Genomic DNA, 26,617 nt, shown 5'->3' on the forward strand with positions numbered 1-26,617 from the left:
ATTTATTGAAATTTGATTTAATTGGCACACAACCCAATCCAAATTTTTTTTATTTATTGGATCCGTATGCTAAGCACAATGGAAAATTATCAGGAAAATTAAGGATTTTTTTCCTGGATTTCAATTAAGATAAATGTTATTGTATTGGCATTTTTTTGGAACATTTTCTTTTGTTTTATCATTATCTTAATTGAACAAATTGATAAAATAATCTCACTTTATTGCTTTTATGGATTTTGAATAAAAGCCAATGGATATCCGTTGATAACCATGATTATTTTAAATTTTTTTCTTCTCTCTTTTTTAATTTGTAAATCTGAAAAAAACAATTATTTGTTCGAACAAAATGGCAAATTCCATACGAATGATAATAGTAGGTTTGATTGGTTTATTTGTCTTGATTAATAACGGTATGTTACATTATATTGAATGCATAATGATTAATAATTTTGACTTTTCTTAATTCTCATATTCAAACATTTATAGTCAATATAGCCCAGGCCAGAAATCTTGTCATAATGGCTGCACCAACAACAAAGCCACCACCACATCCGACAACAAAACCACCATCACATCCGACAACAAAGCCACCACCACATCCGACAACAAAGCCACCACCACCAACAACCCAACCACCGACACAACCACCGACAACATTAATGAATCCTGCTGAACTTTTACGTCGATTAATAACCAGAGCTGATCAATTGATTAGTGAAACAAAAACAGCATTAGAACAATATCGTTTGGATCGAAATTATTTTGCCGGATCATTGGAAAAAGAATTAACATCATTGATAAAATATACTGAACATTTGAAAAAAGAATCTGATGATGTTGATAGTTCAAATCCATTTTTTCGTGAATTTGTTTATCATGCTGAAATGCAAGTTGGTAAAACAATGGGACGTATACATGAATTATTGTATCTAGGTGAAAAAGGTACCGATCCAGAATATGTACAATTATTACATCTAATGGATGCATTGAAAACACGTGCATATGCTGATATTGGATATCTATTCATGCATGGTAAAAGTGATCAAGCACAAAGTATTAAGGATGAAATATTACAGATTGAACAATTGGAACGTGAATTAAAATCAACCGATTTTAAGCTATCCCCACAGATTTCTGAACAAATTGTTGAAAAAATTTTAGAACACGAACGTCGTCTTGAAGAGGAATTATATAAAATTGAAGAGGATAATCTTTGAATCCAGAAATCGACAACACAATCTCACAATTAAAATAAAATCAATTAGAAATAAATCCTTTTATTTTTATTGTTTATTTAATTTTCAATTAATTGTCAAATGACGAAAAAAATAAATCAACAATCACGATTTATATTAACAACATGATTAACTGATCAAAATAAATCACAAATTGGTTATCGATGATTAAATAAAATGTTTCATATAATTATGATTATTATAAAGATCTAAAAGCCATCGTTGTATTAGATGAAAACGTTGTTGTTGATGTTGTGAAAGTCTTATATAATAACGAAGCCATTGTTTTGTCAATAATTCCATTTGATTATTATTCATTTGTCCACCATTACCATCATCATTATTATTATCATTTGGATTAATTAAATTATTAATTGCCGTATCAATTATTGGCGATGTTGGTTCACTGCTACCATCATAATCATCATCATCATCACCGATTAAAAATATTGGTATTTCAGGATTATGATGATGATTATCAATTTCATTATTAAGTTCAATAATATTTTTTCGATTATTATTATTATTCGATTGTTGATGAATATTATGCTGTTCTTGTTGATGATGATGATATTCATTACTACATTGTACCGATATGACCATTGGTTTAGTATAATCAAGTAACTTATCAATCAATGACCATATATCTTGAAATGATTTATTTTTACGCCAACTACGTATACGTTGATGAGATGTACGTATCAATTCGTTTAGATCAGTTTGTAATCGTTGACGAATTGTATCAACATTTGCAATTTTTGCTTGTGATTGTTCATCATGATCTGTTGTAGTAGATGATGATGATGTTTGATGGTAATCAAATTCAGGAAAAAATGTTTCCATCATTGTACAGGCACCATGTAGTACTAATGATTGTAATAGAAATAAACATTGATTTGATGGTGGTTTTTGTGTACGAAATAGGCCAAAAAATCCACGATTTAATGAATCAGAAATGGATGAATTAAGTGATTGACATAATAATAATAATGTATGAATAGCTTGTGACACCTCTTCCTGATGTATATCCAATGAAAGTTGATTCGGATCCATAAATCCTGTCTTTCGGGTATGTGATAATGGTGATGATGTTGATGATTGAGGTGGTAATGATAATAGTGATGATGATGATGAATTTTGTGCAATCTTTGCCGTATACACTATTGGCATATCCATCAATGATCGACTAGTTGATAGTATAGAAGAATTACTTTTGGTCATCATAATATTGGTCGTCTTCAATGATGATAGATGATGTATAGAAATATTTAAACCATCACTAATTGAACTATGATCAAATGTAAGCAGATCAAATAATCTGCACCAAAAAAAACATTGTTTTGGTTCATCGAAAAATTTGCCATACAGCTGTTGGGAATGTTGCGGTTGAGTACCAAATTTGAAATGTTGTGCACATTGCATCATTATACTGTATACATAACGACGTGTACAAATATCTGGCACGGTTCGATGCTTTAATCGGCGATGAATATAAATCAATAATAAAAGACAGCTACGAGTTTTGATGGATTCAAGCATAAAATCTTCAATATGATTCCCACTTGTTGTGATTGTAATTGGATCGCTATTATTACCATCACAATTCGTTGATGATTGTTGTAATAAATTTGTCTGTGAATTATTCAAAGTATTTAGATGTTTATTCAGATGAACAATTTCAAGGTTATCAATCAGATATTGTAGATCACCAGCAAGATCAAAATAATTTTCCAATAAACATTCGAGTAGAAAGATTGCCGTTTTAATTGAATAGATAATCTTTCCAATTGCAAATATAATTTCGGCAAATAATTGACTTGAAGTCATATAAGAAAATAAGGTAACAAAATGTGTAGCCAATCGATCACGAATAAATGAATCTTGAATTTCATTCAATGATTGTAACAGCTCACAAAATATCGACACACGATCAGTCATATCAAATGAATCAATTGTCGGTCTTAATGATTCGATCGAATCTTTTAGGAATGAGCGCATAGAATCTGGATTTTTGGCAATATAATCAACATTTTGATTAGCCAGATATGATATAAACGATCCGATAGAATGAGCATAATATATAACTTTTGCTGCATTTTGTTGTTGTCGAATTGGATCAGTTTCTGATTCGGTAACGGTGTCAACATTATGAAGTTGTACCAATGCTTTCAACAATCGCATAATGATCAACAATTGATTATCGCTATCCGAATCTGTAGATTTCTGTTTGGTACTCAAATTTTTATCAACCATATCGATAGATACGCGTTTTTTCATCACTTCCAACAATGTTATGACAATTTTTTTGATTTTTTGACTTGGTAATAGCCAAAATGGAATGGTAGGAAAATCTACCTGTCCAATGTAAGGTTGATCGACTAACGATATGATTGTATAGGTAAGATTTTCCAAAATCTCAACAGCATTATCGATCGAAATATGTTGTGGTGAATTAAGTAACGCTTGATTCCATTGTATTCTGGATATGACAAATGAATTAAGCCGTTCCACGGAATAACGTTCCATTACAATTGATTCATACATAAGTTTTATATCGGTAATGGATGGATAGAATTGTGACCAATTTTTTAGTTGTAATAATTTTGATTCAAACATTTCAACATCGGTACGTTCGACTGATCGTGTTTCCAATATGAATGTCATAAATGGTTGCCATATACAGGAAAGTATCTGTGATTGGCCATCTGTTTTTTTTCCAAATGAATACAAAAATAAAAAACAATTAAATTCAAACAATAGAAACCTAAAAATATTTACCATAAAATGAATCCAACATAAATTGAACGGAAATGATAAACAATTGCCAAGCAAAACAAAAATGCTCCCATTGTATGAATTTAGTATTATGGCGGGGAAAGATCCAGGATCGCCAATTTTCAAAAAATGGCAGCCATATTATAGAAATGTCGTCTGGCAATGTGGTAGCATTCGAATTGATCCAACAATATGATATGAATGTTAGAAATTGTAAGAATTTTACATTATAAATCTTGAAATGATCTAAAAATTCTGGCTGTTGTTGTTGCTGATGTTGTGGATTATGGAGATTATGTTTAAATTCCAACATTAATTTAAGTAGATTATAAAGTTCATGTGATGTGAATAATTTTTGTCGCATAACATACATACGTAGATCATCATCGAATGTTTGATAATCAAAATCAATGATCGACAATTCACGTTCACAATCATCAATATAACTACTATTTTCATTCAATTTTGGTCGTGTATATTTCGTTAACGATGAAAATGATGATAAACTTTTTGTATAAAAACCAAACGTATGTAGAATACTATTCCATAATGTCGGCGCTAATTGTTGTTCATTCATTCCTTGTAGCATATAGGCCAGAATATTTGTCATAAATATTGGAAAACGATATAATATCATATCCTGTAAATGTTTACGATAAAGATCATAGATAACAAGATAATCATCACTTGGATTTGGACCGAAAAATGTAAAACATTGAAATAAACATTCAAGAAGATCGAGACGTTGTTCATCCTTTAGATGTGATAATTGTAACCATGTAGCAACATCGAATTTACTTAATAATACGAAAATACTCTGCGGAGGTGATGTTAAATGCTGTTGTTGTTGTTGTTGTTGATGTTGTTGATTTAATCGTGATCCAATCAATTTATACATCTGTATAAACATTTTTGGCGATGTTTTCGATGGTGTTAAACATGGTGCTAATTGTTGTGTCAATGACATTGAAACACTTCGTTGTAATGCTGTATTTAGATAAAAATGATTAATTTCATCCACATAATTAGTGGATAATTTCTGTAACATATCTAGAAAAATGTCCAATAATTGTCCAGTTAAATGATATTTAATACCAATTAGATTGATTGAATTTATCCAACCGGACATTGTTTCGAATAGACGTTGAATTCGTTGTTGTTGGTTATTATTTTCCGATCGTTGAGGATATGAACCATCGATATAGAAACGTAGAAGATAATTGGCAATTTTTTGCATAAAATATATGGATGCAACTACTTTTTGTCCAGGTACATCTTCAATTAAGGATGTTATAATTGTATCCATTTCGGCGCGATTACGATCCAATTTTTGTTTAATATAATTATTCAATAATGATTCAATGAATTCAAATTTAATTGCAGCAGGTTTTGTACAACCACTTGGATCAAATTCTGATCGATCACAGCTAATTCTTTGTATAAGATCACGACTAACATCATGATATAATTTCGGTAGAATATCTTTACAGAATTCAACATTTAATGTATTAAATTTTTCCAATTGATTTTCAACAAAACGTGCTTCTTCAACAATATTATCGACAATCTGATGAATGATAACAAATACGATGGATATATCTTGTTCGGATTTTTGTCCATCAAAATCAACGGTAAATTGATTATTATCATCAAGTACATAGCCTAAATTATATCCAATATCACTGTCCAGGAATAGAATATTACAATTAAGTGATGCGGTAAGTTTGGTAAAATATTCAATAATTTGTCCAAAACGATCACTCTGATTATATTCAACAGATTGCCTAATAGATTGCCTCGATGCGGCGGTATCGATAAATTGAATTTCATTTGATGATGATTCTGGAAGTTTGAGTAATTTTCGATCAATATTATTATTATCATTGTCATCGCCATTATCATTATCATCAAAATCGTCATTGAAATGCTTCAATGATTCAAGAATTGGTTTCACTAATCGAATCCATGATTGTTCATGTAACAATATATACGATTGTAACGGTATTTTATGAACATAGTTGAGCATGAAAAATGTATTTAAATGATCAAATTCGGGCCAAAAATTTTCCTGAATGAAATGATAATTATGGCCAACGATGATTTGTCGGCCACATGAAACCGATACAACTGAATTGAGTAATTTTATCTGAATTTCTGGTTTAGCAAATTGTTCATCATCTAAATCGGCATATTGTAGAAAACGATTATCCTTGAGCCATATTCGATATGCACGGTATAATTTTACTAAACGATCTTCAAATAATAAAGCCGATATTGAATCACTTTGTTGTTGCTGTTGCAGTTCATTTTGAACTAATTCAGAATCAATAGAAATTGAGTCATTCGTTGGTCGTTCATTATTCAATCGAATCCATCGTTGATTATGATAATCGAATAACGAATTCAATCGATCATTCAATTGTTTTAATCTTGTCGTATCAATAAATCGATTACCAATCGTTGACAATGAATCAGTATAGAGAAAATAATTGGAGAAAAATTGTCGCCATAATAATGGTATCATTGGATGTGGATGACGATCAGATGATGATTGTGAATCTGCTGTTGGAATCAATTTCAATAGATAAACTGTAAGTAAATTTAACGGTAATAACTGACATGGAAGCGGTGCCTTTTCATATATCGTACATGCTTGTGTTAATTCTGTTTCAATCATCGTATAATCGATATGTGTTTCATTCGAGTTCCACTGTGTTTTCCGTAATTCAAAAACCAAATAATTCCATATATTAAACGTACGACGAATATCAATTTCGGTTTGCAAAAAAATCAGATACACTGGTTGTCGGATTCGAATTGATTGTTTTGAATTTAAACAATGTCGAAGTAATAGATGAAATGGTGTCATCCATGGTGATCGTATTAATGTTTTATCAGGTAGATATGCTGGTACATTTATTTCGTTTGAATACCAATACAATGATAGCCATGATGCTGGTGATGATGAAGATGATAATACACCAGAACCGGAATTACCGGCAGACGATAATCCAGAAACGGAATCCAATTGTGTTAGTTTCCAATTCATCATTCGACCATATAATTTTCGGCATAAATATTGTTGATATAATTTTAGACAATCACCATTTTCAAGAAGTAATTCCATCGATAATTGATCAAATATTATCGTAATTTTTCCAAGTATCATATCGATAACATTCAGTGTACTTGATGATGATTGTAAAAATTGTGGCATAAATGATGATAACCATGATGATGTTTTCATATTTAAGCAACGATTCATTGTTTCAAATAAACATTCAGTCCATGCTTGACATGTTTGTTGAGAATATTCTGTGCGGGAAAAATGTTTCCGTTGTAATAGAATTATGCTTGACAATTGTTCAGCTGTCATATCATTTTGTAGCAATGTTAAAATCGATAAAATGAATGAAGAATTCGCACGAAGTTCGCCATCATTTTCAAAACAAAATGGAAGAAAATGATAAAGTATATGAAGCATAGGAATTAGATGGCCACCACGAATTAATTGATCATTCAATTCAGTCATTCGTTTAAGATCGATCGATGAATGACCAGCATTGAATAATAAATCACTCATCATAGCTGCAATATAAATAGCATATGGATTATCCATTTCGATACCACGAGCAATCTGTATCATTTCAGAATCATAATTAAATTTCATCATATATTGCATTGTCCAATGTTTTCGTCTTGAAGATGAATATTTATTTTTATGTTCCGAACCATAAATAATATCATCCCAACATGATTCATCCGGTATTAGATCTAATGGATGAAGACGTAATGAAAGTAACATTGACCAACACCAACAACCATAATCGTTAGGATTATGGGATTGAGCTATATGTAAACGATGTTCTTCATTAGATAGATGTTCATTTTGAATTATAGGGTATTCGATCATAATCTTTGTTTTCGTGTCATTATTATTAGAATTGATAGCATCAGCACGATTAATAGATTTAAAATGTTGTTCCATTGCTTGATATAATTTCAATGCAAATTGTTGTTGCTGTTGTATCGGTATCATTAAACATTGATCATTTTGCACCAGTATACGATTCCAGCCAATTTTTGTCAATAAAATTCTTGCAAAACGATTATGAACATGATCATATGGACGTTCGGTGAGCCATTTATAAAGTAATGAAAATAATCGTATTTCAGGTTTCCAATCATTGATAACGATCGATGTGAATAGATCTAAACATGGTTGTATCAAAAGATTTGATTCGTCATTGATTGATTGAAGAAATTGTAACAATAGGAATAACATTGATTTATAACGTGTGAGCAATTTGATTAGACAAGCAACACCTTTCGTACTATAGAATTCTTGATTATTCAATATTAAATATTGATTGGGATTAATTTGTGACATTTGATTTTCAAAATCCAATGGATATGAATATAATTTACGTAATAGACAAATTTCAGCAAAACGTTCGATAATTTCACGAAGAAAATCATCAACATGTTGTATGTTATCGAATGATAAATCATTAAACATTGTTGTTGTTGATGATGATGATAATTCCATTAATGATTCAAATTTTGATCTTGATATTGCCATATTGTAGAAAAAATCTAACAGACCACTTGCCTCTTCCAATGATAGGATGGCTAATTTTTCAATGAAAACAAATTTCCAATGTACATGACTACGGAATTTATCTTTCCAATAATTCGAACTCATATATGGACAAAGACCACTAGCAATTTCATTCTGTTCATTACGGCCATTCTGATATACTACCCATAATATGTTCCAGAGCATTGGTTCGGAAATTCCTTCGAAATCAATTTTAGCCAATAATGGCCATACACCACGACGATTTGTTGAAAGTATTGCCGTAATGGATCGTAACATAAAATGATCAAATTCCACTTGTAATCGAATCAATAATGCTTGATCTTTGGTCGTAAATTTTTCCTTACACCATCGCCAATTATCCGATATAGTTTTGATAATCTGTTTGATCATCGATGCTAGATACAATGTTAATCGTTTAAAACGTAAACAATTAAAATTCTGCAAACCATGGCGAAATATTTGTATCAAACGAGTACTAAATGCAAACAAACGTATCATTGATGTTTCTGTTGATGAATTGATCGTATCATTATCTTCGTTGTTTTCAAAGTTTTGGCCATCATTATCATCAGTGATTAGCGACATGAAATGAAGCATTTCACGGAATGGAACTCGTGAAAGATAACAGATTATATCATTTTCAGTCAATTCTGCTATAGGAGATGGCGATTGATCTAGACAGAATTCTTCATCATCTAAATCATTATCTACCATTAGCCATAATGATTCTTTATTCGATTTATCTTGTTCTCCAGCATTGTTGTTTGAAGTAATCATTTTTGAATGATGTTCACTTTTACAGGATTTTATCGGTGATAATATCGTTGCAATAGTTACAACACCATAATCAACATATTGTTTAGCTAATTCAAATTGTTGTCCATTTGATTTTAATGGTAAAGGATCCAATGGTTCTAAGAGATTGGAAAATTCACTAGAAGAACCTGCAGGACATCTCAGTATCTGATTGAGTAGAAATAATCGATCAGAATATTTAGCTAATTTATTTAAAAATTTTCGACATAAATGCATTATTGCTTGATAACAATGTAGTTTGAGTTTTTCATTCGAATTGTTGTTGTCCGCCATTGTACGACGATAATAAGCGAATAAAGCGGCAAATAGATCCAAAAGTTGTTCATGAAGTAATCGTGTTGATGGTTCTAATTGATATATCTGTGTGACAACATCAATTTCGGTTTGATCAAAAATACTTGAACTACAATTCGTAGAAGTCTGATCATCAATAACAGTACCAATGGATAAATGTGAATCAAAATTCTGATTGATTGGCTGTTGATTTGAATAATTGTAATTCGTAATTTTTCGTTCTAAACGTTGAATAATGTCGTCCGCTTCATAGATGACTAATTCGAATCGTAATTGAAAATATTTATGAAAATATGAATGTACAACATGTTCATTAACAAGACGTTCACGTAATAGATAATGGTAACGATCTAATGTATTGTTAACATAATCCTGATCAAAATGATAACGTTGATAATCATGTTGTGCTTCAACTAATTGGCCATCACCACAACGATCACTTTGATGTAGATGATGTTCACTACGATTCCAACATTTTTCCTGTTCAGCTTGATTAATCTGTTCGATATACTCATCAATATTTTTTCTTATATCCTGAAATCGTTCAACAGATTTATCTAATCGTATGATTAGATCATAATAATCATTAGTGGCACTAGTGGAACGTGAAAAATAACGTTCCTGAAAATGTTGTATAAATTTTTCATTCGAATCCAATAATGGATTACGATAAAATTCTAATAGTTGTCGTTCATCAAAAGGTTTGATAATGCGAAGTTTTTCCAATTTTTGGCACGATGATGATGTTGTGGTTGTTATTTGTTGCGTACGATTCGTTCCAGATAATGACATAGATGACAACATTGAAGATGTCATAATCATTGATTGTGATGGAATCTGAGCCGAAGATAATGTTAAAGTAGATGATGATGGTTGTGACAATGACTGAGGTGGTGAATGAATATTTGGATACAATGATTTTGTTTGACCGTCAGAATCATCATTGGACATATTATGGATCGTATCCATTTCATCATTAGTGGATGTTGTTGAATGAAGATTTTCCGACATGATTTGATCATACAATAATCAAAAATCACCAACAACTATATTCTGTATGACATGAAAAGAAAATGGGAAAATTTTTAATAAAAAAAAATATTAATTTCATTTATTATTTATTGAGCCCAATCGAATGGAATCAACATTGCTCATCAAAAAAACAACAACAATAACAGGACACATACGTTTTATCACAAATAAAGAAAAAAAATTTCTTGTTTTCACTTATATATTTGGTTTAGCGATTGCAATTGATAAACGGTAATTATCAACGATGAATCAATCGAAAGACATTGTTATTTTGATAAAAATATTTATTTATTGCTGATGATCTAAATTTAATAAATTTATCACCATTTGTAGCTATAGGTATGTGTGTTTGTGCGTTTATGCAAATTCAATCATATCAATTATCAATCGTTTTTTCGCAGTTGTTGATCAAGAAACAAAATCGAAATACAAAGACGCAATTTAACGATCATTTAAAAGTGATGATTATCATCATGCATAAATAGCATGAGAAAATAGAAAAAAAAATTTTTTTTTTTTGTAAACAAATGCAAAAAAAAAATCCCTATACGTCCTATTAGAACGGTCATGAATTTTTTACTCTGGACTTTTAAAAATTTGGATGGGGGGTTTATGGAATAATTTTTCAAGAAAATTTTAAAATTTTTATTTCGATTTTTTTTGATTTCATGATTTTTTTTCATGTATACAATTGTACCAACATATCACAAACGGCAGCCGTTGTTAATGGACCAAGATCAGTCAATAATAATGTTATATAATTGGGTGGTGTATAATCAACACATGGATGACATTCATGTTTGGCACGATTCATACTGGTCAATGGTAATGTTCGAAATCTAATACGATCAGGTATATCCGATTGTGAGAGTGGATAAAGGCGAATAAATTTATAATTTTCAGCAAGTACATAAAATGTTTTATTATGTGCTTTAGCACATATGGCTATCTGATAGGTTCCAATCTGCGAATTAGATGGCCCAAAAAATTAATTAATTGATTAATCAAAAAAAAAAAAAAAAGATTCAATCGACAATACCTTGTTAATAATACCACCACTTTCTGTAACACCTTCAGCACCAACTAACACAAGATCTACACAGTCCATCATAGAACCAACGGCTGAATCCAAAATCAATGTTACCTGCTCGAAACCTTCTAATTTTAATTGGGCACAAAGTTCACGACCACGATTATCTGGTGCCGATTCGGTAACAAAAATTCTTAGGCATTTATTCTGATTTCGACATTCCAATAATGTTTCCAATACAGCTCTTGAAAATGAATGAACAAGTATGGTCGAATCATTGGTTATGAATTTTTGTGCAACTTTTGCCAATTGTTGACGACTTTTTGATACTTTATCCATATATAATTTACTTCGACGTGATAGTTCTTCTTTGAGTTCTTGAAAATCCTTTAATAGAAAACAGAAAATATATTGTTATATCAAAAACAAAAGAAAATAAAAACTCACATCAAATTTAGCAGCACTTAACGTAATGAAACGAAAATAAATTTCAGCTACCGATTCAACTTCAATTACTGGATCAATTTTTTTAAGTTGATCAATAGCATCGCGAAGATTACGAGATAATTCATTAGCCGTACGTGATGTATCCATACGAAGAAATTCCATCAATGTTTGCAACGTTAATATGGCCGATGATTTTTCATCATCATTTATAGATTTATAAAATTTTTCCAAATCAAAATCAGCCATTTTAATATAAAATAATAATAAAATTAATTGATTATTTTAAAAAAATTTAATTCGAATAAACAATCGAATCACAGACACGTTGCATCATCGATCAATCATCATGTGTCATGTCATTTATTGATGGTTTGAAATTTTTTTTTTCACGTGTTATTGTGTGTTTAACGTTCAAATATCGAATAAGAATGACATTTGATTAAAATCTTTTTTTTTGAAAAAAAAATTCAAAATGGTTGTTCCAAAAAGATATGTCATCCGTTTTGCTAATGAATTGAATAATTTCCGTTCGATGGTAAATAAAAGAAAATTGTATTAGAATTTTATGAATAATGAGTTTTTTCTAATAAATCCAAGGAATTCAATGCATTGGCTTCTTTGTATAAATTGAATTTTAAATTCATTGAACCAATATCGGAAAAGGTATTTATTATCATTTGTGATGATTCAATTGAAATCGATTTTGATTTTTTTTCTCATCAATCAAAAGCCATTCATGATCATTGAAACTAGTGATGAGGATACACTTCGTAAGGTATTCAATCGAATCATTTTAGCTACTAGTCTATTCGAATGTTGGATTTCATCAAACGATTTGAATCAATTTATTAACGAAATAAATAATTGCTTACAAATTAAAAATGATGAATATTATCAAAATTGCTCATTTCGAATACAAGTTGAAGCATTTGGTAGGAAAATTTCACAATCACAAAAAATTGAACGTATCGAACGGCTATCTGGTTTGTCATTGAAAGGACCAATTCGAATGACCAATCCCGATGTAACATTCTATTATATGGAATATTATGGACTCAATCCTAATATACAACCTGAACTGCCATATCAAATTTTATTTGGAAAATGGATCGCTAACAGTAATCGAAAATTGTTATCAACATTTTCATTGAAAAATAGAAAATTCATCGCCAACACATCGATGGATGCGACATTAGCATTTCTGATGGCTAATATTGCCCGTGTCAATGTGGATGATATTGTTTATGACCCATTTGTTGGTTCCGGTAGTTTACTTGTATCTGCTGCATATTATGGTGCCTATGTTTGCGGTACAGATATTGATTATCCATTATTACATGGAATGATAAAACCAACAAGAGTTGGTGCCAAAAAACGTGAGGACGATGAATCTGTACAAGGAAATCTAAAACAATATGGACTTGAATCTAGATATCTTAATGTTATTGCCGGTGATTCATCATTACAATTATTTCGAAATAATATCGAATTCGATGCAATCATAACTGATCCACCATATGGTATACGAGAATCACGTGAACGTATTGGTTCAAAAAAATCTGATCCAACCATACCAATTGAATATCTTGATCGACATCTACCAGCTAAATTACAATATAAACTTGATGATATATATCATGATTTATTGAATTTTTCTGCACAACATTTAAAACCTAATGGTATTGTTACATTTTGGGCACCATATTTTAAACGTTTCTATAATAATGAAACAACGAAACAATTTCAAACATTGTCACAGATAGATTCATTACCTAAATATGATCATCATAATGATCCGTCCTTACGTTTTCAACATCAACGTTTACGTTTATTATCATTTGGTGAACAAAAATTGACGAAAAATTGTTCAAGAATATTGGTTACAATGCAAAAAATTTTATAATTTCTTTTTAAATGTAATAAATTTTTCAATTTTTTTGTGATATTCCATATTAACGTAATCTATGAATATGGTGCTTCAGCCAATATTTTTATATCTGCTGTTTTTTTTTCATTTTTACATTCAATCATGTGATTAAAAGAAAAATTCAATTCAATTTTTTAATTTGATAAATATCACCTGTATTATGTAAAACTTGTCAACATCAAATGGCCATGGAAAAATCTGATAAACAAGATCATGACGATGATGATTTATATGAGAAAGGCCGATCTTATTGGGAACGTATTGCACCGAATATTGATGGAATGTTAGGTGGTTGGACCAATATCAATACCAGCGATGTAGATGAATCCAGAAAATTACTTAGGATTCTATTGAAACCAATCAAAATGATCGAATCATTGAAACGTCCACTTAGATGTTTAGATTGTGGCGCCGGTATTGGCCGTGTTAGTAAATATGTTTTGTCAAAATTTTTCGATGAAATCGATCTACTCGAACAAAATGAAACATTCGTTTTGAAAGCCAAAGATTTTCTTGGTGATGGTTATCATCGTGTGAAACATACTTATATACAAGGAATGCAAGAATTTGCTCCTATCGATGGTATAATCTATGATTGCATTTGGGGTCAATGGGTTTATGGATATCTGACCGATGAGGATCTGATTTTATTTCTTGAAAAATGCCTTCGAATCCTTGATAAACAGCATGGATTTATTGTGGTAAAAGATAATGTATCTAAAGATGAAGATTCATACGTTGACGATGAGGATGGTTTTGTAACAAGAACAGAGGCTCAATTTTTGAGTTTATTTTCTAAAGTACCAAATTTAATTGTTAAAGATATTTTTCGACAAAAAAGAATGCCAAAAGAATTATTGCCTGTTAAAATGTTTGTCCTAGTTCATGCAAAAACCCGTCAATAATATAGTAATGATTTTGTAAAAATATAATTTTTTGAAAATTGATTTTTTACCAATAAAATAAAATTCAATAATAAATACATCGTGCATGATTTAATCATTTTCATCGATATTGCCACACAAATGGTCGATCAATGTGGTAACAGTTGTTCCGAATGTTTTTGTATTGTGCAATATAATTTGTTGATCAATTTATTTCAAGAATTACAGAATCGTTTATATTATGAATCTTACAGAGTCATCATCATTGTTATCCGGATAAAATGGCACATATTGAAAAATTTAAACGTAGTTTTGAGTTATTGAAACTTTATACAACACAATCACCGAAAATATCAGCACCATTACCGGTGGAGAAATCATTGATTTCACCCAAGTATTTGTATGTAATTTTTATATTTTATAATGATCTGATCATTTTCTATTTATTCAAGACGTCAAGACAATATCATTGATAAAAAGGAATGTTTAAAACAATGCGATTATCTTGTCAATGTTCTCATATCCATTGGTTTTCGGTAATTTTTTATTTCATTTTGAAATTATTCAAATTTAATTTACTAGGCGTTTACCGTTGATCATATAGAAATCATCCGGATTTTAATAAATTTTTATCACAATCCATTGAACTTTTATTTCATCTCTGCAATAATGATGATACCGATATTCGTAATGTAGTCAATGAAACTTTTGATAAACTTATTGGTAATCTTATTGAATTCAATTCCAATCGATTGTTGAGCGAACTATGTAAAGGTATAACGAAATTTTCATCAAATCGTGCTTTACGTTTATCATTGACAAAGTTTTCCGAAATATGTCATCGTATTCGTTCGAACAAATATCGTGCATTCACAACGAATCTTTACTCAAGTTTTGTAACAATATTGATCGATTCACCTAAAGATGAGCTCATACAAGAAGCCTTATATACAGCCATCTGTAAGATCTATCCATTGCTTACACCTTATGCAACCGAAAGAGAAATATTTGATTTGATGAATGCTTATTTGATTAATCTATCATCATCATTGAATTCGATTCGACGATATTCTTCCCTTTCAATCGTTATTTTATGTGATAGTGCAAGGAAACCAGATCATTATTTTAATGTTGCTTTGAATCATGTCGCCAATCTTATGTCAACGTCGACAAAATCTATCATTACAGAAAATAAAGATTATCTACTTACTGGCATATTCATGTTGGCAAAATGTTCATTTTCAAAATTGGCCAAATATCTTGATCCAAATGAACATCCAAAATTGTTTGATTCATTATTGAAAAACTTATCATACATTTATCAGCAGATGATATTGACGATAAAATATGCAATCAATAACATTCTTATTATTGCCACACTCGAAGCTTTGGTTGAATTTTTCAATGCATTACCAGAGAAAATATTTCAAATGTTCACCGATCTTTGTGAAGAAGAAATGGAGTTCAAACACATTAGTTCATTCCGATCATCGGCGATGAAAAGTGTCATTAATGATTCATTAATGAATCTTGAGAATCTTAACGATGAATTTGAAGATGAAACATTTGAAAAAGCAGGTATATTTTTCAGTAATGCTGGATCTAGTTTGGATTTACCCGATGATGTATCTGAAGCAAGCGAAAGTTTATTTGCCAATTCTTTAATTGAAAATACTGGATCTATTTTTGACCATGAAAGTGAAATTGATACGAAATCCATTGAAAACAAAACACCTGAGTTCGATCTATCATCTGAAGCATCATCATTGAATACGACAAGCCATAAATGTCCAAATTCACCATTTGATATATCATCATCATTCGATTTGATCATAACCGAAAATCATTTACATTCAATTGATTTCGATGATTATAATCTTGGTCCATTGTTTTCATTCGAATATGCAGGCAAATTAATTTGTCTGAAATATCTTCTCAAAGTTCGACCCGGACAATTAATGACCGATGCCGAAGTTCGAGTGGCCATTAAAGGTCTATCATTATCTTGTATAGCATCGATTGTTCAACATTGTCCGAGAATTTTATTTGAAAAACTTGCATACAAAAAAACTGCCACACAATTAATCAGAGATATATTCTCATTTTCAACACATTCAGATCCAAATATTCGTGGTCATATGGCAATGATTGTGGGAAAATATCTAAAACGAGCTCTATCATATTCATTTTCATATGATGAATTTCTCGCACAAAACAATCCGGTTGGCAATAATAATAATGAGCTTTCACTTGATTTTTTGCTAAATTTATTGGAAAAATTTTTATTCGACTCATCATCGATAACCATTCGTCAGACATTGATAAGTTTACAACAATTTCTACCGATATTAATCTCACATAACGAAATCAGAATTATTCAAATATTCAATCTAATACATCAATTAATTCGTTTGAAAGATAATTCCTATTGGCTAATCAAAATCGAACTAATAACTTTATTCGCTCGAATTTCATTTCCACATTTGAAACATATGGAATTTATGCTTAATTCAATCACTATAGAAAAGCCATTATTAAGAATTCATAATCATCTTTTAAAACATGTTCCCATTTCAAAATTGATCATTGAAGAAATTCTTTTCCATTTTCTATTCGATTCCGATCATCGTGTAAGACAGGCTACATTGAATTTGCTTACAAATTTTATTGATAATATCTGTCTAAATAATTATGTCTTCCAAAATGATTGCATCAATTTACTAGTAATGAATTCAATTCTATCGAATGATGATTATTTGAATGAAAAATCAAAATATTTTAATGGTAAATTTCCATCACTTGATCTGTTTCAGCATTCATTGGATGGGAATCCTATTCCAAATTCACATACACAATCCAATAATGATGATGATAATGTTGAATTTGTTAATTTCAAAAAATTAATTATCGAATCAAATGTTGCTTATTTTGTTAAGAGATTTTTCTACGAATTACGCCATCGTTATTATTGTAAACAATCATTGTCCATTTGTTTGAATTCGTTGAATACGTTAGCGAGATTATATCCACCGGATAAACATCCGAATGGTTGGCTTATTGAACCGATTGATTCATCACAACACAATTCAGTCGAAATGATCATGTTTCTCATTGAAATTTTAACGAAAAATCCTATGATGCTAAATGACTTATCATTACAACAGAATCTTGCCGAATTGATCATGTGCCTAATTGAAAGTGTCTGTCTTGCTTGTTTTCAACAACTTCAGCTACAAAATCAACCCAATGACTCACGTATCGAATCAACTGGTGATCTTTATCGAATGATTTCTTCGGATTTTGCCCATTGCATTGAAACATTTTTCCTATATCTATACAAGATTATTGTCATATATAGTGCTATTAATGAGGATAATCCATTGATATTCACAACATTTATCCATAATCTTTACACTCGTAATGAATCGATATCGGCAATGATTAAGAAACATTCGACCAGTTTTTTTGATATGAATAAAGATAAGAATCTTAAAGAATCAGCGACTGTTTCATCATCATCATTACCATTTGGTGGAAATAAAGCAACCCGTCGTCGTGAAACTTATGCATATGATTCAATGTCATTTCGACTGTTTGAAATTCTTAAAAATCATCGTCACCATCATCGGAAATCAATAACAATAATGGGTCGAAGTGATAAATCATCATATCTTAATACAATGCTAACAATGTTGGCAAAATTATTAGAATTTACTAGCTCATCATTTTTATGTAATCATCTGGAAGATATGCTCATCTATTTAAAAATGATATTCTATATGAATCCATCGGCTACGATTGCATCGATTAATCAATTAATTAAATGTATATTTGAAATAAATTATATTTCATTATTTATTGAAATATTTAATCACAATGGTGGCTTTCGAATTATTGATTATCATCATCATCAACAACAATCATGTCATTATCACCATCATCATCGTCGAGATACAAAATCAAAATTATCGATTGATTTGAATAGTTTACATAATATCTGTTTTGTCATACCGTATATGAAATTTAATGATTTACCATCAATTGGTGGCAGTGGTGATGAATCAAGAATAGATTATTCATCATCATCATCATCGTTATCCTCATCATTATCATATCTAAATTGGCTACGAAAATGGATCGAATATAAATATATAAAAATAATGAATTCAGATGTAACACGTGGAACTTTAGAGAAAAATTCTGGTTTTTGTTTGAAAAAATTTCTTACAACAAAAATTCAATGTTTCGAACCATTAGTTATACAATCAATGAAACATTATGCAATGAGTAATGATACCAAATGTCAATCAATCATATTGGATCTTTTCGTACAATTGATTCAATTCCATATAAATTATTCATTACTTGATTCGGAAAAACTTTTCGTCGGATTTATAATGAAACAATTTGAACATTTAGAAACGATTTATGATTCCGGTCCATTCGAAATATTAATGAAACATGTATTCCATTTTCTTGCAACACTTTCAACTGAACATTATATTATCGATGAAGATATGGTTAGCATACCCAAAATTATTCAATTATGTGATAATTTAATTGCCAATGGTCATCAATGTTTAGCTATTGATGGTCTTCGTATACTTATTGAACATATTTTCTATTCAGATTTATCACGATTATCATCAGATAATATTAATTCATCAACATTAATAAATGCAGATGCAGAACACTTACAATTGGCTATTGAAACACAAAAAGAAGTAATTGTAGCATATTGTTTTAAATTACTAAATCAAAATGGTACATTCCATCTATTGGCATTAATATTACAACATTATAAACATCGTGATCCGATTAAATGGAATGATCTTTCACAGCAGATATTAGATATTATAATTGGAAAATTGTTATCGAATCAGATTCGAATCGATTCAAGAGAATATTTTGATTCATTACAATCCTTATTAGCTATATTGTGTCCAAATGTATTATCTCATTTGACATCATCATCATCATCGTCATCATCATTGGAGATAATGTTGAATGAATATAGTTCTTATCAGAATTCACAAATTCTTTTTAAACATTGGCTACCAAAAATATTGGTATATTTGAAAATAATACTAATGGATATGAATGAAACAGTTATTATGAAAGAAATGGATCGTATTAAGACACGAATGAACATTATTATATTGAATCCCATAAACAATTGTCCCGGTGATTGTGTTGATAAAATTGATTCTGAAGATGTAGTTGCATATTTTCTTTTAAATCTTTTGCAGAAAATCATTATGGAAATTGATCTTGATGTTTCTAATGGGAATTATCATTCAATCACCCTTAATGATAATCATGATCATCAACTAGTTGTACATTTTCTTCGCTATTATCATATGATTTTAGTTTCAATTTTTCAATCGGGTTTCTATCCAAGATTAACTCGATCCGCAACGATTCTATTACGACAACAACCAAAATCCGAACTATCATTAAATAATGAGACATTTGATCTAAAAATGGTCAATGAAATTTTTCTTAAAATAACTAAATTTTATCCACTCCTTACAATTTCATGGCTAAATTTTCTTTATATTCTTAACTACGATAAATTGGCTAAAATTCTGTCCAAATGTATTGATAGAAATAAAGTCATAGATTCCAATGGGAATAATCAAAAATCAAAACAAACATCAACAACAATAATCAACTGGGAAATCTTGAAACGAAGTTCATTAATATTACTTTGTGATTATCTATCCGAAAATCTTGAAAATGTTGAATTCTTATCATGGTTCATTATAAATTATTTACATGAAATAATTGAACATTGCCATGAGATGCCAATCAAAGAGTTTATTAATGGATTACATCGTAAACCAGTGTCGAGTGGTTTATTATTACAAGTTATTAGTTCAAAATTTGATGATGAACTTGTAATGAATACAAATGGTGATGATGATGTTGGTGGTCCATTAATGGCACAGAAAATTCTTTATTGCCTTGAACGTTCACATAATCGACAGAATATAGCATTGATTATGTTTTTACTTGAACGATATATATGCAACATACGTTTATCATTATATTATAAATGTTGTAAATATGCCGAATCAATCATAATAAATCGTTTGAATCTAATTTATGATTATAAATCAAGAAAATCAACTAAACAACCATTATTATTTAGTTTTGAAGATTTTGATAATCTATTGCGAATTGTTAAACATACATCATATAATAAATTATATTTTACATTAAAAATGATACGTGTACGTTTCTATGATTCAATGATTGATCATAATAACGTACATAATCAACAACAACAACAACAACAGCAGCAGCAACGATTATCAAGAAAAAAACGTCATCATCAAAAAAATATTAAAGATCCATTAAGATTGAAACGGATATCCATACCGGATATGGATAAAAATTGGTTTACAATAATGATCAATAATCAATTATCACAACGACAGCCTATCAACAATACGGCAAACATATTGAATTCAATCGATCGTCTTACCAACAATGATATTATTGATCTAATATTTTCGTCAAAGTTTTCTTTGAAAAATTTTATCATTATATTAAAATTGATTGTTGAAAAGCAGCTGGATAATAATAGTAACAGTATCAGCAGCAGCATTGGTAGTAATAAATTCCATAAACATCAATCGTTTACTAGGCCATTGGAATTGGCCAAATTTATTGTACCAATTTATTGCCAATTTTTACAATCAATTCTTGAAAGATTTCCTTTGATTTATTATTTCAATAACAACGGCAACAACAATGTTCAAAATAATCAAAATATTCGTACCATCTATTATGATGATGTTCGAACAAAACTTTTAACACATAATGATTTTCCATTTTATACTAATCTACTACAATCATTTAGTTCATCATTTGCCTATTTTATTGAACATTTATCATTATTTGATAATTATTCAGTTGTTGGTAATGATTTTCAGGAAGAAGAATCGTCAACCACTACTACCACTAGCACAGCATCATTACAATCAATAATCATACATTTAACTATCGTATATTCAACATTATTATATGATGAACAGAATCGACAGAATTATCAGAATGCATTAAATATTCTTCTTGTGATTGAAAATTTTCTCGATAATCGAAATCTGTTTGTCGATTTTGGACAGGAAAAATATTTATATCTACAATTAACATTGATCAATGCGATTCATTATACGTTTAAACATCGTAAGTTTTTTGTTTTGTTTAATTTTTTCATTGAATTCTTTCACTGGAATGATTTGATCATAATGATAATCATAATAATTACCATTTTTTTATTTTTTCAACATTTTGAACAACATTCATAACTAGATTATTCATTGTCAATGGCCGATATTTTTATCAATGTTGATTTAACTAATTTAACTACAGAATTCGATATCACTGTGGATGATTACGAAAAACTGATTACAATGTTTCATTCATTGGAAAATAATTTTGACCAGAATTTAGATGAAGGAAAAATTCCACCTTTATATCATCGAATGATACAACGAATAGTATTGAATCTATGTCGTCTACCGAATTTTAATTCATTAATTTACATTCCATATAATCTATTGAATTCACAAAATCCGAATATCTGGAATGGAATACAATCATTAACAAATATATCGATAATGGCTTCACAATTTCTATGTGAAACAGAAACATTTAAACAATTCTTATTCCGCATTGCAAACATTGGTTTCGTGAATCGTCGACAATTTGAAGAGATATGGATGACATTATTGGGTGTATTTTCTGAATCATTTTCACTCATTTCACAATATTCTCGTCAAGGTTATGGGAGTGGTAGTATGGAAGAATTGAGTGAATACATTATACTCACGAAATTAGTAATAATGGCCATTACAAATCTATTATATAATGCAAATACAATTCTATCAAATAATCATTATCATTCTGATTATTCAATATCCGATTTATATGATAATAATATTGATGTCGATAAAGAACATATTGTTTCATTTGGTGAGAAACATGAACAAATTCATCATATTATTCATCGAAAATTTCATACGGATGAACAAACCATAAAGCTATATAATGATCCAATATTGAATCGTTCATTTTATTATAAATTCAAATCAATTCATGAATTCCATTTCGATTCAGTCGGCCGTAATCAATCGGAATCAACATCATCATCACCTATATCATCGCCATCAACATCGACGATACCTATCAATAATAATGTTCAAACATCGATTGATCTATATTCATGTATACAATTTTTGATCGATTTTTACGCACAACAGATTCAACCATATTTAAGTAAAAATGCCATATATTTTCCTATCGTAACCGAAATGGCTAAATCAACATTAATTTTATCCGAATTATTTGTCGATCGTAATCAATATCGTCGTGTATTAGAATTGTTTATTGATCTACAAAAAATTGTCGATAATTATGATGATGAAATTCTTGGTCAATTTATTGGAACCGGTTTCTGTAAATTTTATGCCATTTTAGGCAATTCTGATGAACAACTTGAACGACAAAAGAAGCATATGTTTGAAAGAAATTTTAAAGAATTTTTTCTACCCACACGAATACATTCGATTAATGCCATTGAATATCTCATTGATGGACAAATTGTCAAATCAAAAGATTTACAACCTTTATTGGATTATATTGCCAAACATTTAAGTACCGAACACATCATGTGAGTATAATAATAATTCCTATTTTTATCTAGAAGCGAAGAATGAAGCGAATTGAAACAAGTACATCTTATTTTTGTACGGTTTTTTCTATTCCTTATTAATTTATTTATTTCCTTCTAGACCGAGTAGCTATTGTCGAGAATATGTTGATAAATTGGTACGAATTTCATTCAAATTGATTGATTCATATTCGGATATTGTTGTTGTACCCAATAATCAATGTGATTATCATCGTGAAAAGATTATGAAGGTAATGATTGCTTTCTATATCTATGCATTATTATTATTATTATTATTTTTTCGTTTGTACTCTTTTTATATTATTATCCCCCAAAATGATCCAATTTCATAAATTTATAGGGCTTGATCAAATTAATTGCGAAAGATATTAATATACGTGTATTGAACACATTGATACATTGTTTGGAAAAATTAATACGACATAAAAAATTGAATATGGATGAAGCTAATCTATTAAGAAATCTATGCCTAAAACGTATGAACAATTCAACGACTAATACATCAACAACAATAACAACTAATCGATCATGTCAGATACAAATGTTAAGTATGATTGTCAATACTACTTATCTAGGTAAAGATTTTTATCCATCAATAGCCGTTCCAAATAATGTTCTAAGTAATCATTCATTTTTCTTTTTTTTATATTTACCAACAATTATATCCTTATTTCATCACACAAGTTGGAACAACAAATTTTGATCTAGAAACCAATGATGATAATGATGATGGTGATGAATTATTTAAAACAATGGAAAAATTATCAATCATATTTGAACCATTACGTTGGTGTAATTCATTAGATGCAAGAATTATATGTCAAGTATTCGGATATTTTTTAGCCGAATTTTTTCCCGCACAAGATATATTGAATAAATGTATTGGTGAATTTCTTTCGAAACAACAGAATCATTACAAATATTTGATTGAAATACTTTATATGGTAAGTATATGAATCGATCACACATACAATCAAATCAAATTAAATATAACTGAAAATTTGCCACAATTTTATTGAAAATATTTGTTTACTTTGTTTTTCTATTCCATTATAGATTTACAGTAAACTACAAATAGATTGTCAACAAAATGATACGGCCGAAGATTGGGTCATATTATCATTGTCCAGTTTTACACAATTGGTGCCAATATCACATGCATTATGGGCATTAACTTGTTTTCTAATCTGTGCATCACATAATCATTGGATACGATCATGGTATGTGCAAAGAATTGGATTGACATTGAGAAAAATTTGGAGAAAAAAAATATTTTTATTCGATTTTTTCAAAATTCATACTTTCTCACATTTTTTTTTGTTTTTTTCCTTTTTTGTTACAAAATATTATTCATCGAAAATACTTTCGTCGCTCCATAATTGATCGAAATAATATTATTATTATATTAATAGTTATTATTATTTCCAAAATCGATTTGGTAAATTTAGCGAACACGATAAAAGAGCTTTTTTCACCATCTGTAATAATTTCTACAATGAGGTAACTGTTTTATATATTTTTGCCTATATCTTTAGTATATGTGATTTGAACTTGCAAATTGTGCTGGAATAATAACCATGCACACACACACACACACAAACACACAGAGTTGGGCAAAACAGAATAAATTCTTTTGTGCCCTCTTTGTTTTTTTCTCTTTCTTGATTTCTCACAACTTTACTATTGAGTTCGGTTCCATTATTTTGTTCAATTCTCAATTCTCTAGACATTTCAATTTTACTTTTTTTTTCTCTCTCTCTCCAACAACCGTACAACTGTGTATTTGTATGTGTGTGTGATTTTTTCAGCGAATCAGAAAATTTAGAACTGAGAAAACAATTTGCAAATAGTGGAGTGAATCTTTTTTCTCTCGGCGAACCAACAGGAAAAAAATAATTTCTTAATTAGACATTTTTTCTCTTTTTCATTTAACATTTATTTTTTTACATTTTCTTGCTTTTTTTCTTTATTCTTCTTTTTTTGTCTTCCATTTTCATTTTCAAAATGAAATCATCTTCATCTTCATCATCGTGGATAAAATGTAATTCTATAATGCAAAAATAATCGTGGTCGTGTTGGTGGTGGCGGTAAAAAAATAAAATTTTCTTCTGGCCAAAAAAAATAGATCAAATCGGATGATAATAAAATGTCGTTCATAAAAACATTCCAGAAAGCGGCATGTGTGCCGAATTCACCATATATTGAAGTTTTACAATATTTATGTGATGATAATCTGTGATTAATGATAAGAATAATAATAATCGAATTCACTTGCTAAATTCATTTCTTTTTCGTTTAATTATGATGATCCAATTGTCAATGTGTATCCATTGAGATGAATTCAACTGTATAATGAGAGCAAGAAAAAAAAACCTAATGAAATCCTTAATCCTATCATCATCATCATCATCATTTTTTGATTCACACACAAAAATAGATTCTTTCACATTTAGATGGCCTATGTACATCGATAGCTAGTATGAAAAAAAAACAAAGAAAGATTTTATTAATAATAATATTAATACCGATATAATAATAATAAATTTAATTGTTTCAAATGCAAAAGTTGTTGTTGCCATTATCATTATTATTGGATAGAAAATGAATGCTATGTCTGTGTATAAGGCCAAATGATGTTGATAGGCGGATCATCATCATCATCATCATGACGACGATGAATAATATCGTTTGGACAAATTTTGATGATGATAATGGAAAAACACAAACACACACACACTTAACTAAATTTTCTTGGCTACCGCACACACACACACACACACACACACATATCGCAAGAATCAGAAAACCGAAGAGAAACAATTTCATTGTAATGTTTCTTGTTTTAACAATCACTCCTTTTCTCTTCCTTTCTC

The 26,617-nt window shown here is 29.5% G+C and overlaps 6 protein-coding genes across 7 annotated transcripts; 4 read left to right on the top strand and 2 right to left on the bottom strand.

The window, feature by feature from the left end:
• The first annotated feature begins 257 nt into the window (after nt 1-257).
• On the top strand, nt 258-1,413 carry LOC124490778 (uncharacterized). The gene is made up of 2 exons (XM_047053330.2): nt 258-410; nt 487-1,413. The coding sequence occupies exons 1-2, from the start codon at nt 347-349 to the stop codon at nt 1,215-1,217; spliced, it is 795 nt and encodes a 264-aa protein (XP_046909286.1). The 5' UTR covers nt 258-346; the 3' UTR covers nt 1,218-1,413.
• Nucleotides 1,262-11,171, bottom strand: Epg5 (ectopic P-granules autophagy protein 5). 2 transcript variants are annotated; one of them, XM_047053326.2, is made up of 3 exons: nt 10,911-11,171; nt 4,014-10,776; nt 1,262-3,940 (listed from the first exon to the last, which is right to left on the bottom strand). In XM_047053326.2, the coding sequence occupies exons 2-3, from the start codon at nt 10,732-10,734 to the stop codon at nt 1,404-1,406; spliced, it is 9,258 nt and encodes a 3,085-aa protein (XP_046909282.2). In that variant the 5' UTR covers nt 10,735-10,776; nt 10,911-11,171; the 3' UTR covers nt 1,262-1,403. The 2 variants fall into 2 exon arrangements, with proteins under 2 accessions (XP_046909282.2, XP_075586141.1); XM_075730026.1 differs by lacking the exon at nt 10,911-11,171 and having other exon boundaries at nt 4,014-10,841.
• Nucleotides 11,172-11,376: 205 nt separating this feature from the next.
• Nucleotides 11,377-12,582, bottom strand: eIF2Balpha (eukaryotic translation initiation factor 2B subunit alpha). Its single transcript, XM_047053328.2, has 3 exons — nt 12,233-12,582; nt 11,795-12,172; nt 11,377-11,719 (listed from the first exon to the last, which is right to left on the bottom strand). Exons 1-3 carry the CDS (start codon nt 12,476-12,478, stop codon nt 11,435-11,437), a joined length of 909 nt encoding a protein of 302 aa, XP_046909284.1. The 5' UTR covers nt 12,479-12,582; the 3' UTR covers nt 11,377-11,434.
• Nucleotides 12,583-12,627: 45 nt separating this feature from the next.
• LOC124490776 (tRNA (guanine(10)-N(2))-methyltransferase TRMT11) lies at nt 12,628-14,177 on the top strand. The gene is made up of 3 exons (XM_047053327.2): nt 12,628-12,767; nt 12,830-12,895; nt 12,963-14,177. Exons 1-3 carry the CDS (start codon nt 12,705-12,707, stop codon nt 14,133-14,135), a joined length of 1,302 nt encoding a protein of 433 aa, XP_046909283.1. The 5' UTR covers nt 12,628-12,704; the 3' UTR covers nt 14,136-14,177.
• Nucleotides 14,178-14,211: 34 nt separating this feature from the next.
• Nucleotides 14,212-15,139, top strand: Ntmt (N-terminal methyltransferase). Its single transcript, XM_047053331.2, has one exon. The coding sequence runs from the start codon at nt 14,342-14,344 to the stop codon at nt 15,062-15,064; it is 723 nt and encodes a 240-aa protein (XP_046909287.1). The 5' UTR covers nt 14,212-14,341; the 3' UTR covers nt 15,065-15,139.
• An 81-nt stretch (nt 15,140-15,220) lies between these two features.
• htt (huntingtin) lies at nt 15,221-26,309 on the top strand. Its single transcript, XM_047064700.2, has 10 exons — nt 15,221-15,443; nt 15,496-15,579; nt 15,648-22,237; nt 22,364-23,723; nt 23,845-23,974; nt 24,085-24,319; nt 24,429-24,688; nt 24,801-24,964; nt 25,157-25,244; nt 25,870-26,309. Exons 1-10 carry the CDS (start codon nt 15,325-15,327, stop codon nt 25,981-25,983), a joined length of 9,144 nt encoding a protein of 3,047 aa, XP_046920656.2. The 5' UTR covers nt 15,221-15,324; the 3' UTR covers nt 25,984-26,309.
• The last annotated feature ends 308 nt before the right edge of the window (nt 26,310-26,617 follow it).

This window comes from Dermatophagoides farinae, chromosome 4, assembly GCF_024713945.1.
Source record: "Dermatophagoides farinae isolate YC_2012a chromosome 4, ASM2471394v1, whole genome shotgun sequence".
In the NCBI taxonomy this organism is placed as follows: Eukaryota; Metazoa; Arthropoda; class Arachnida; order Sarcoptiformes; family Pyroglyphidae; genus Dermatophagoides; species Dermatophagoides farinae.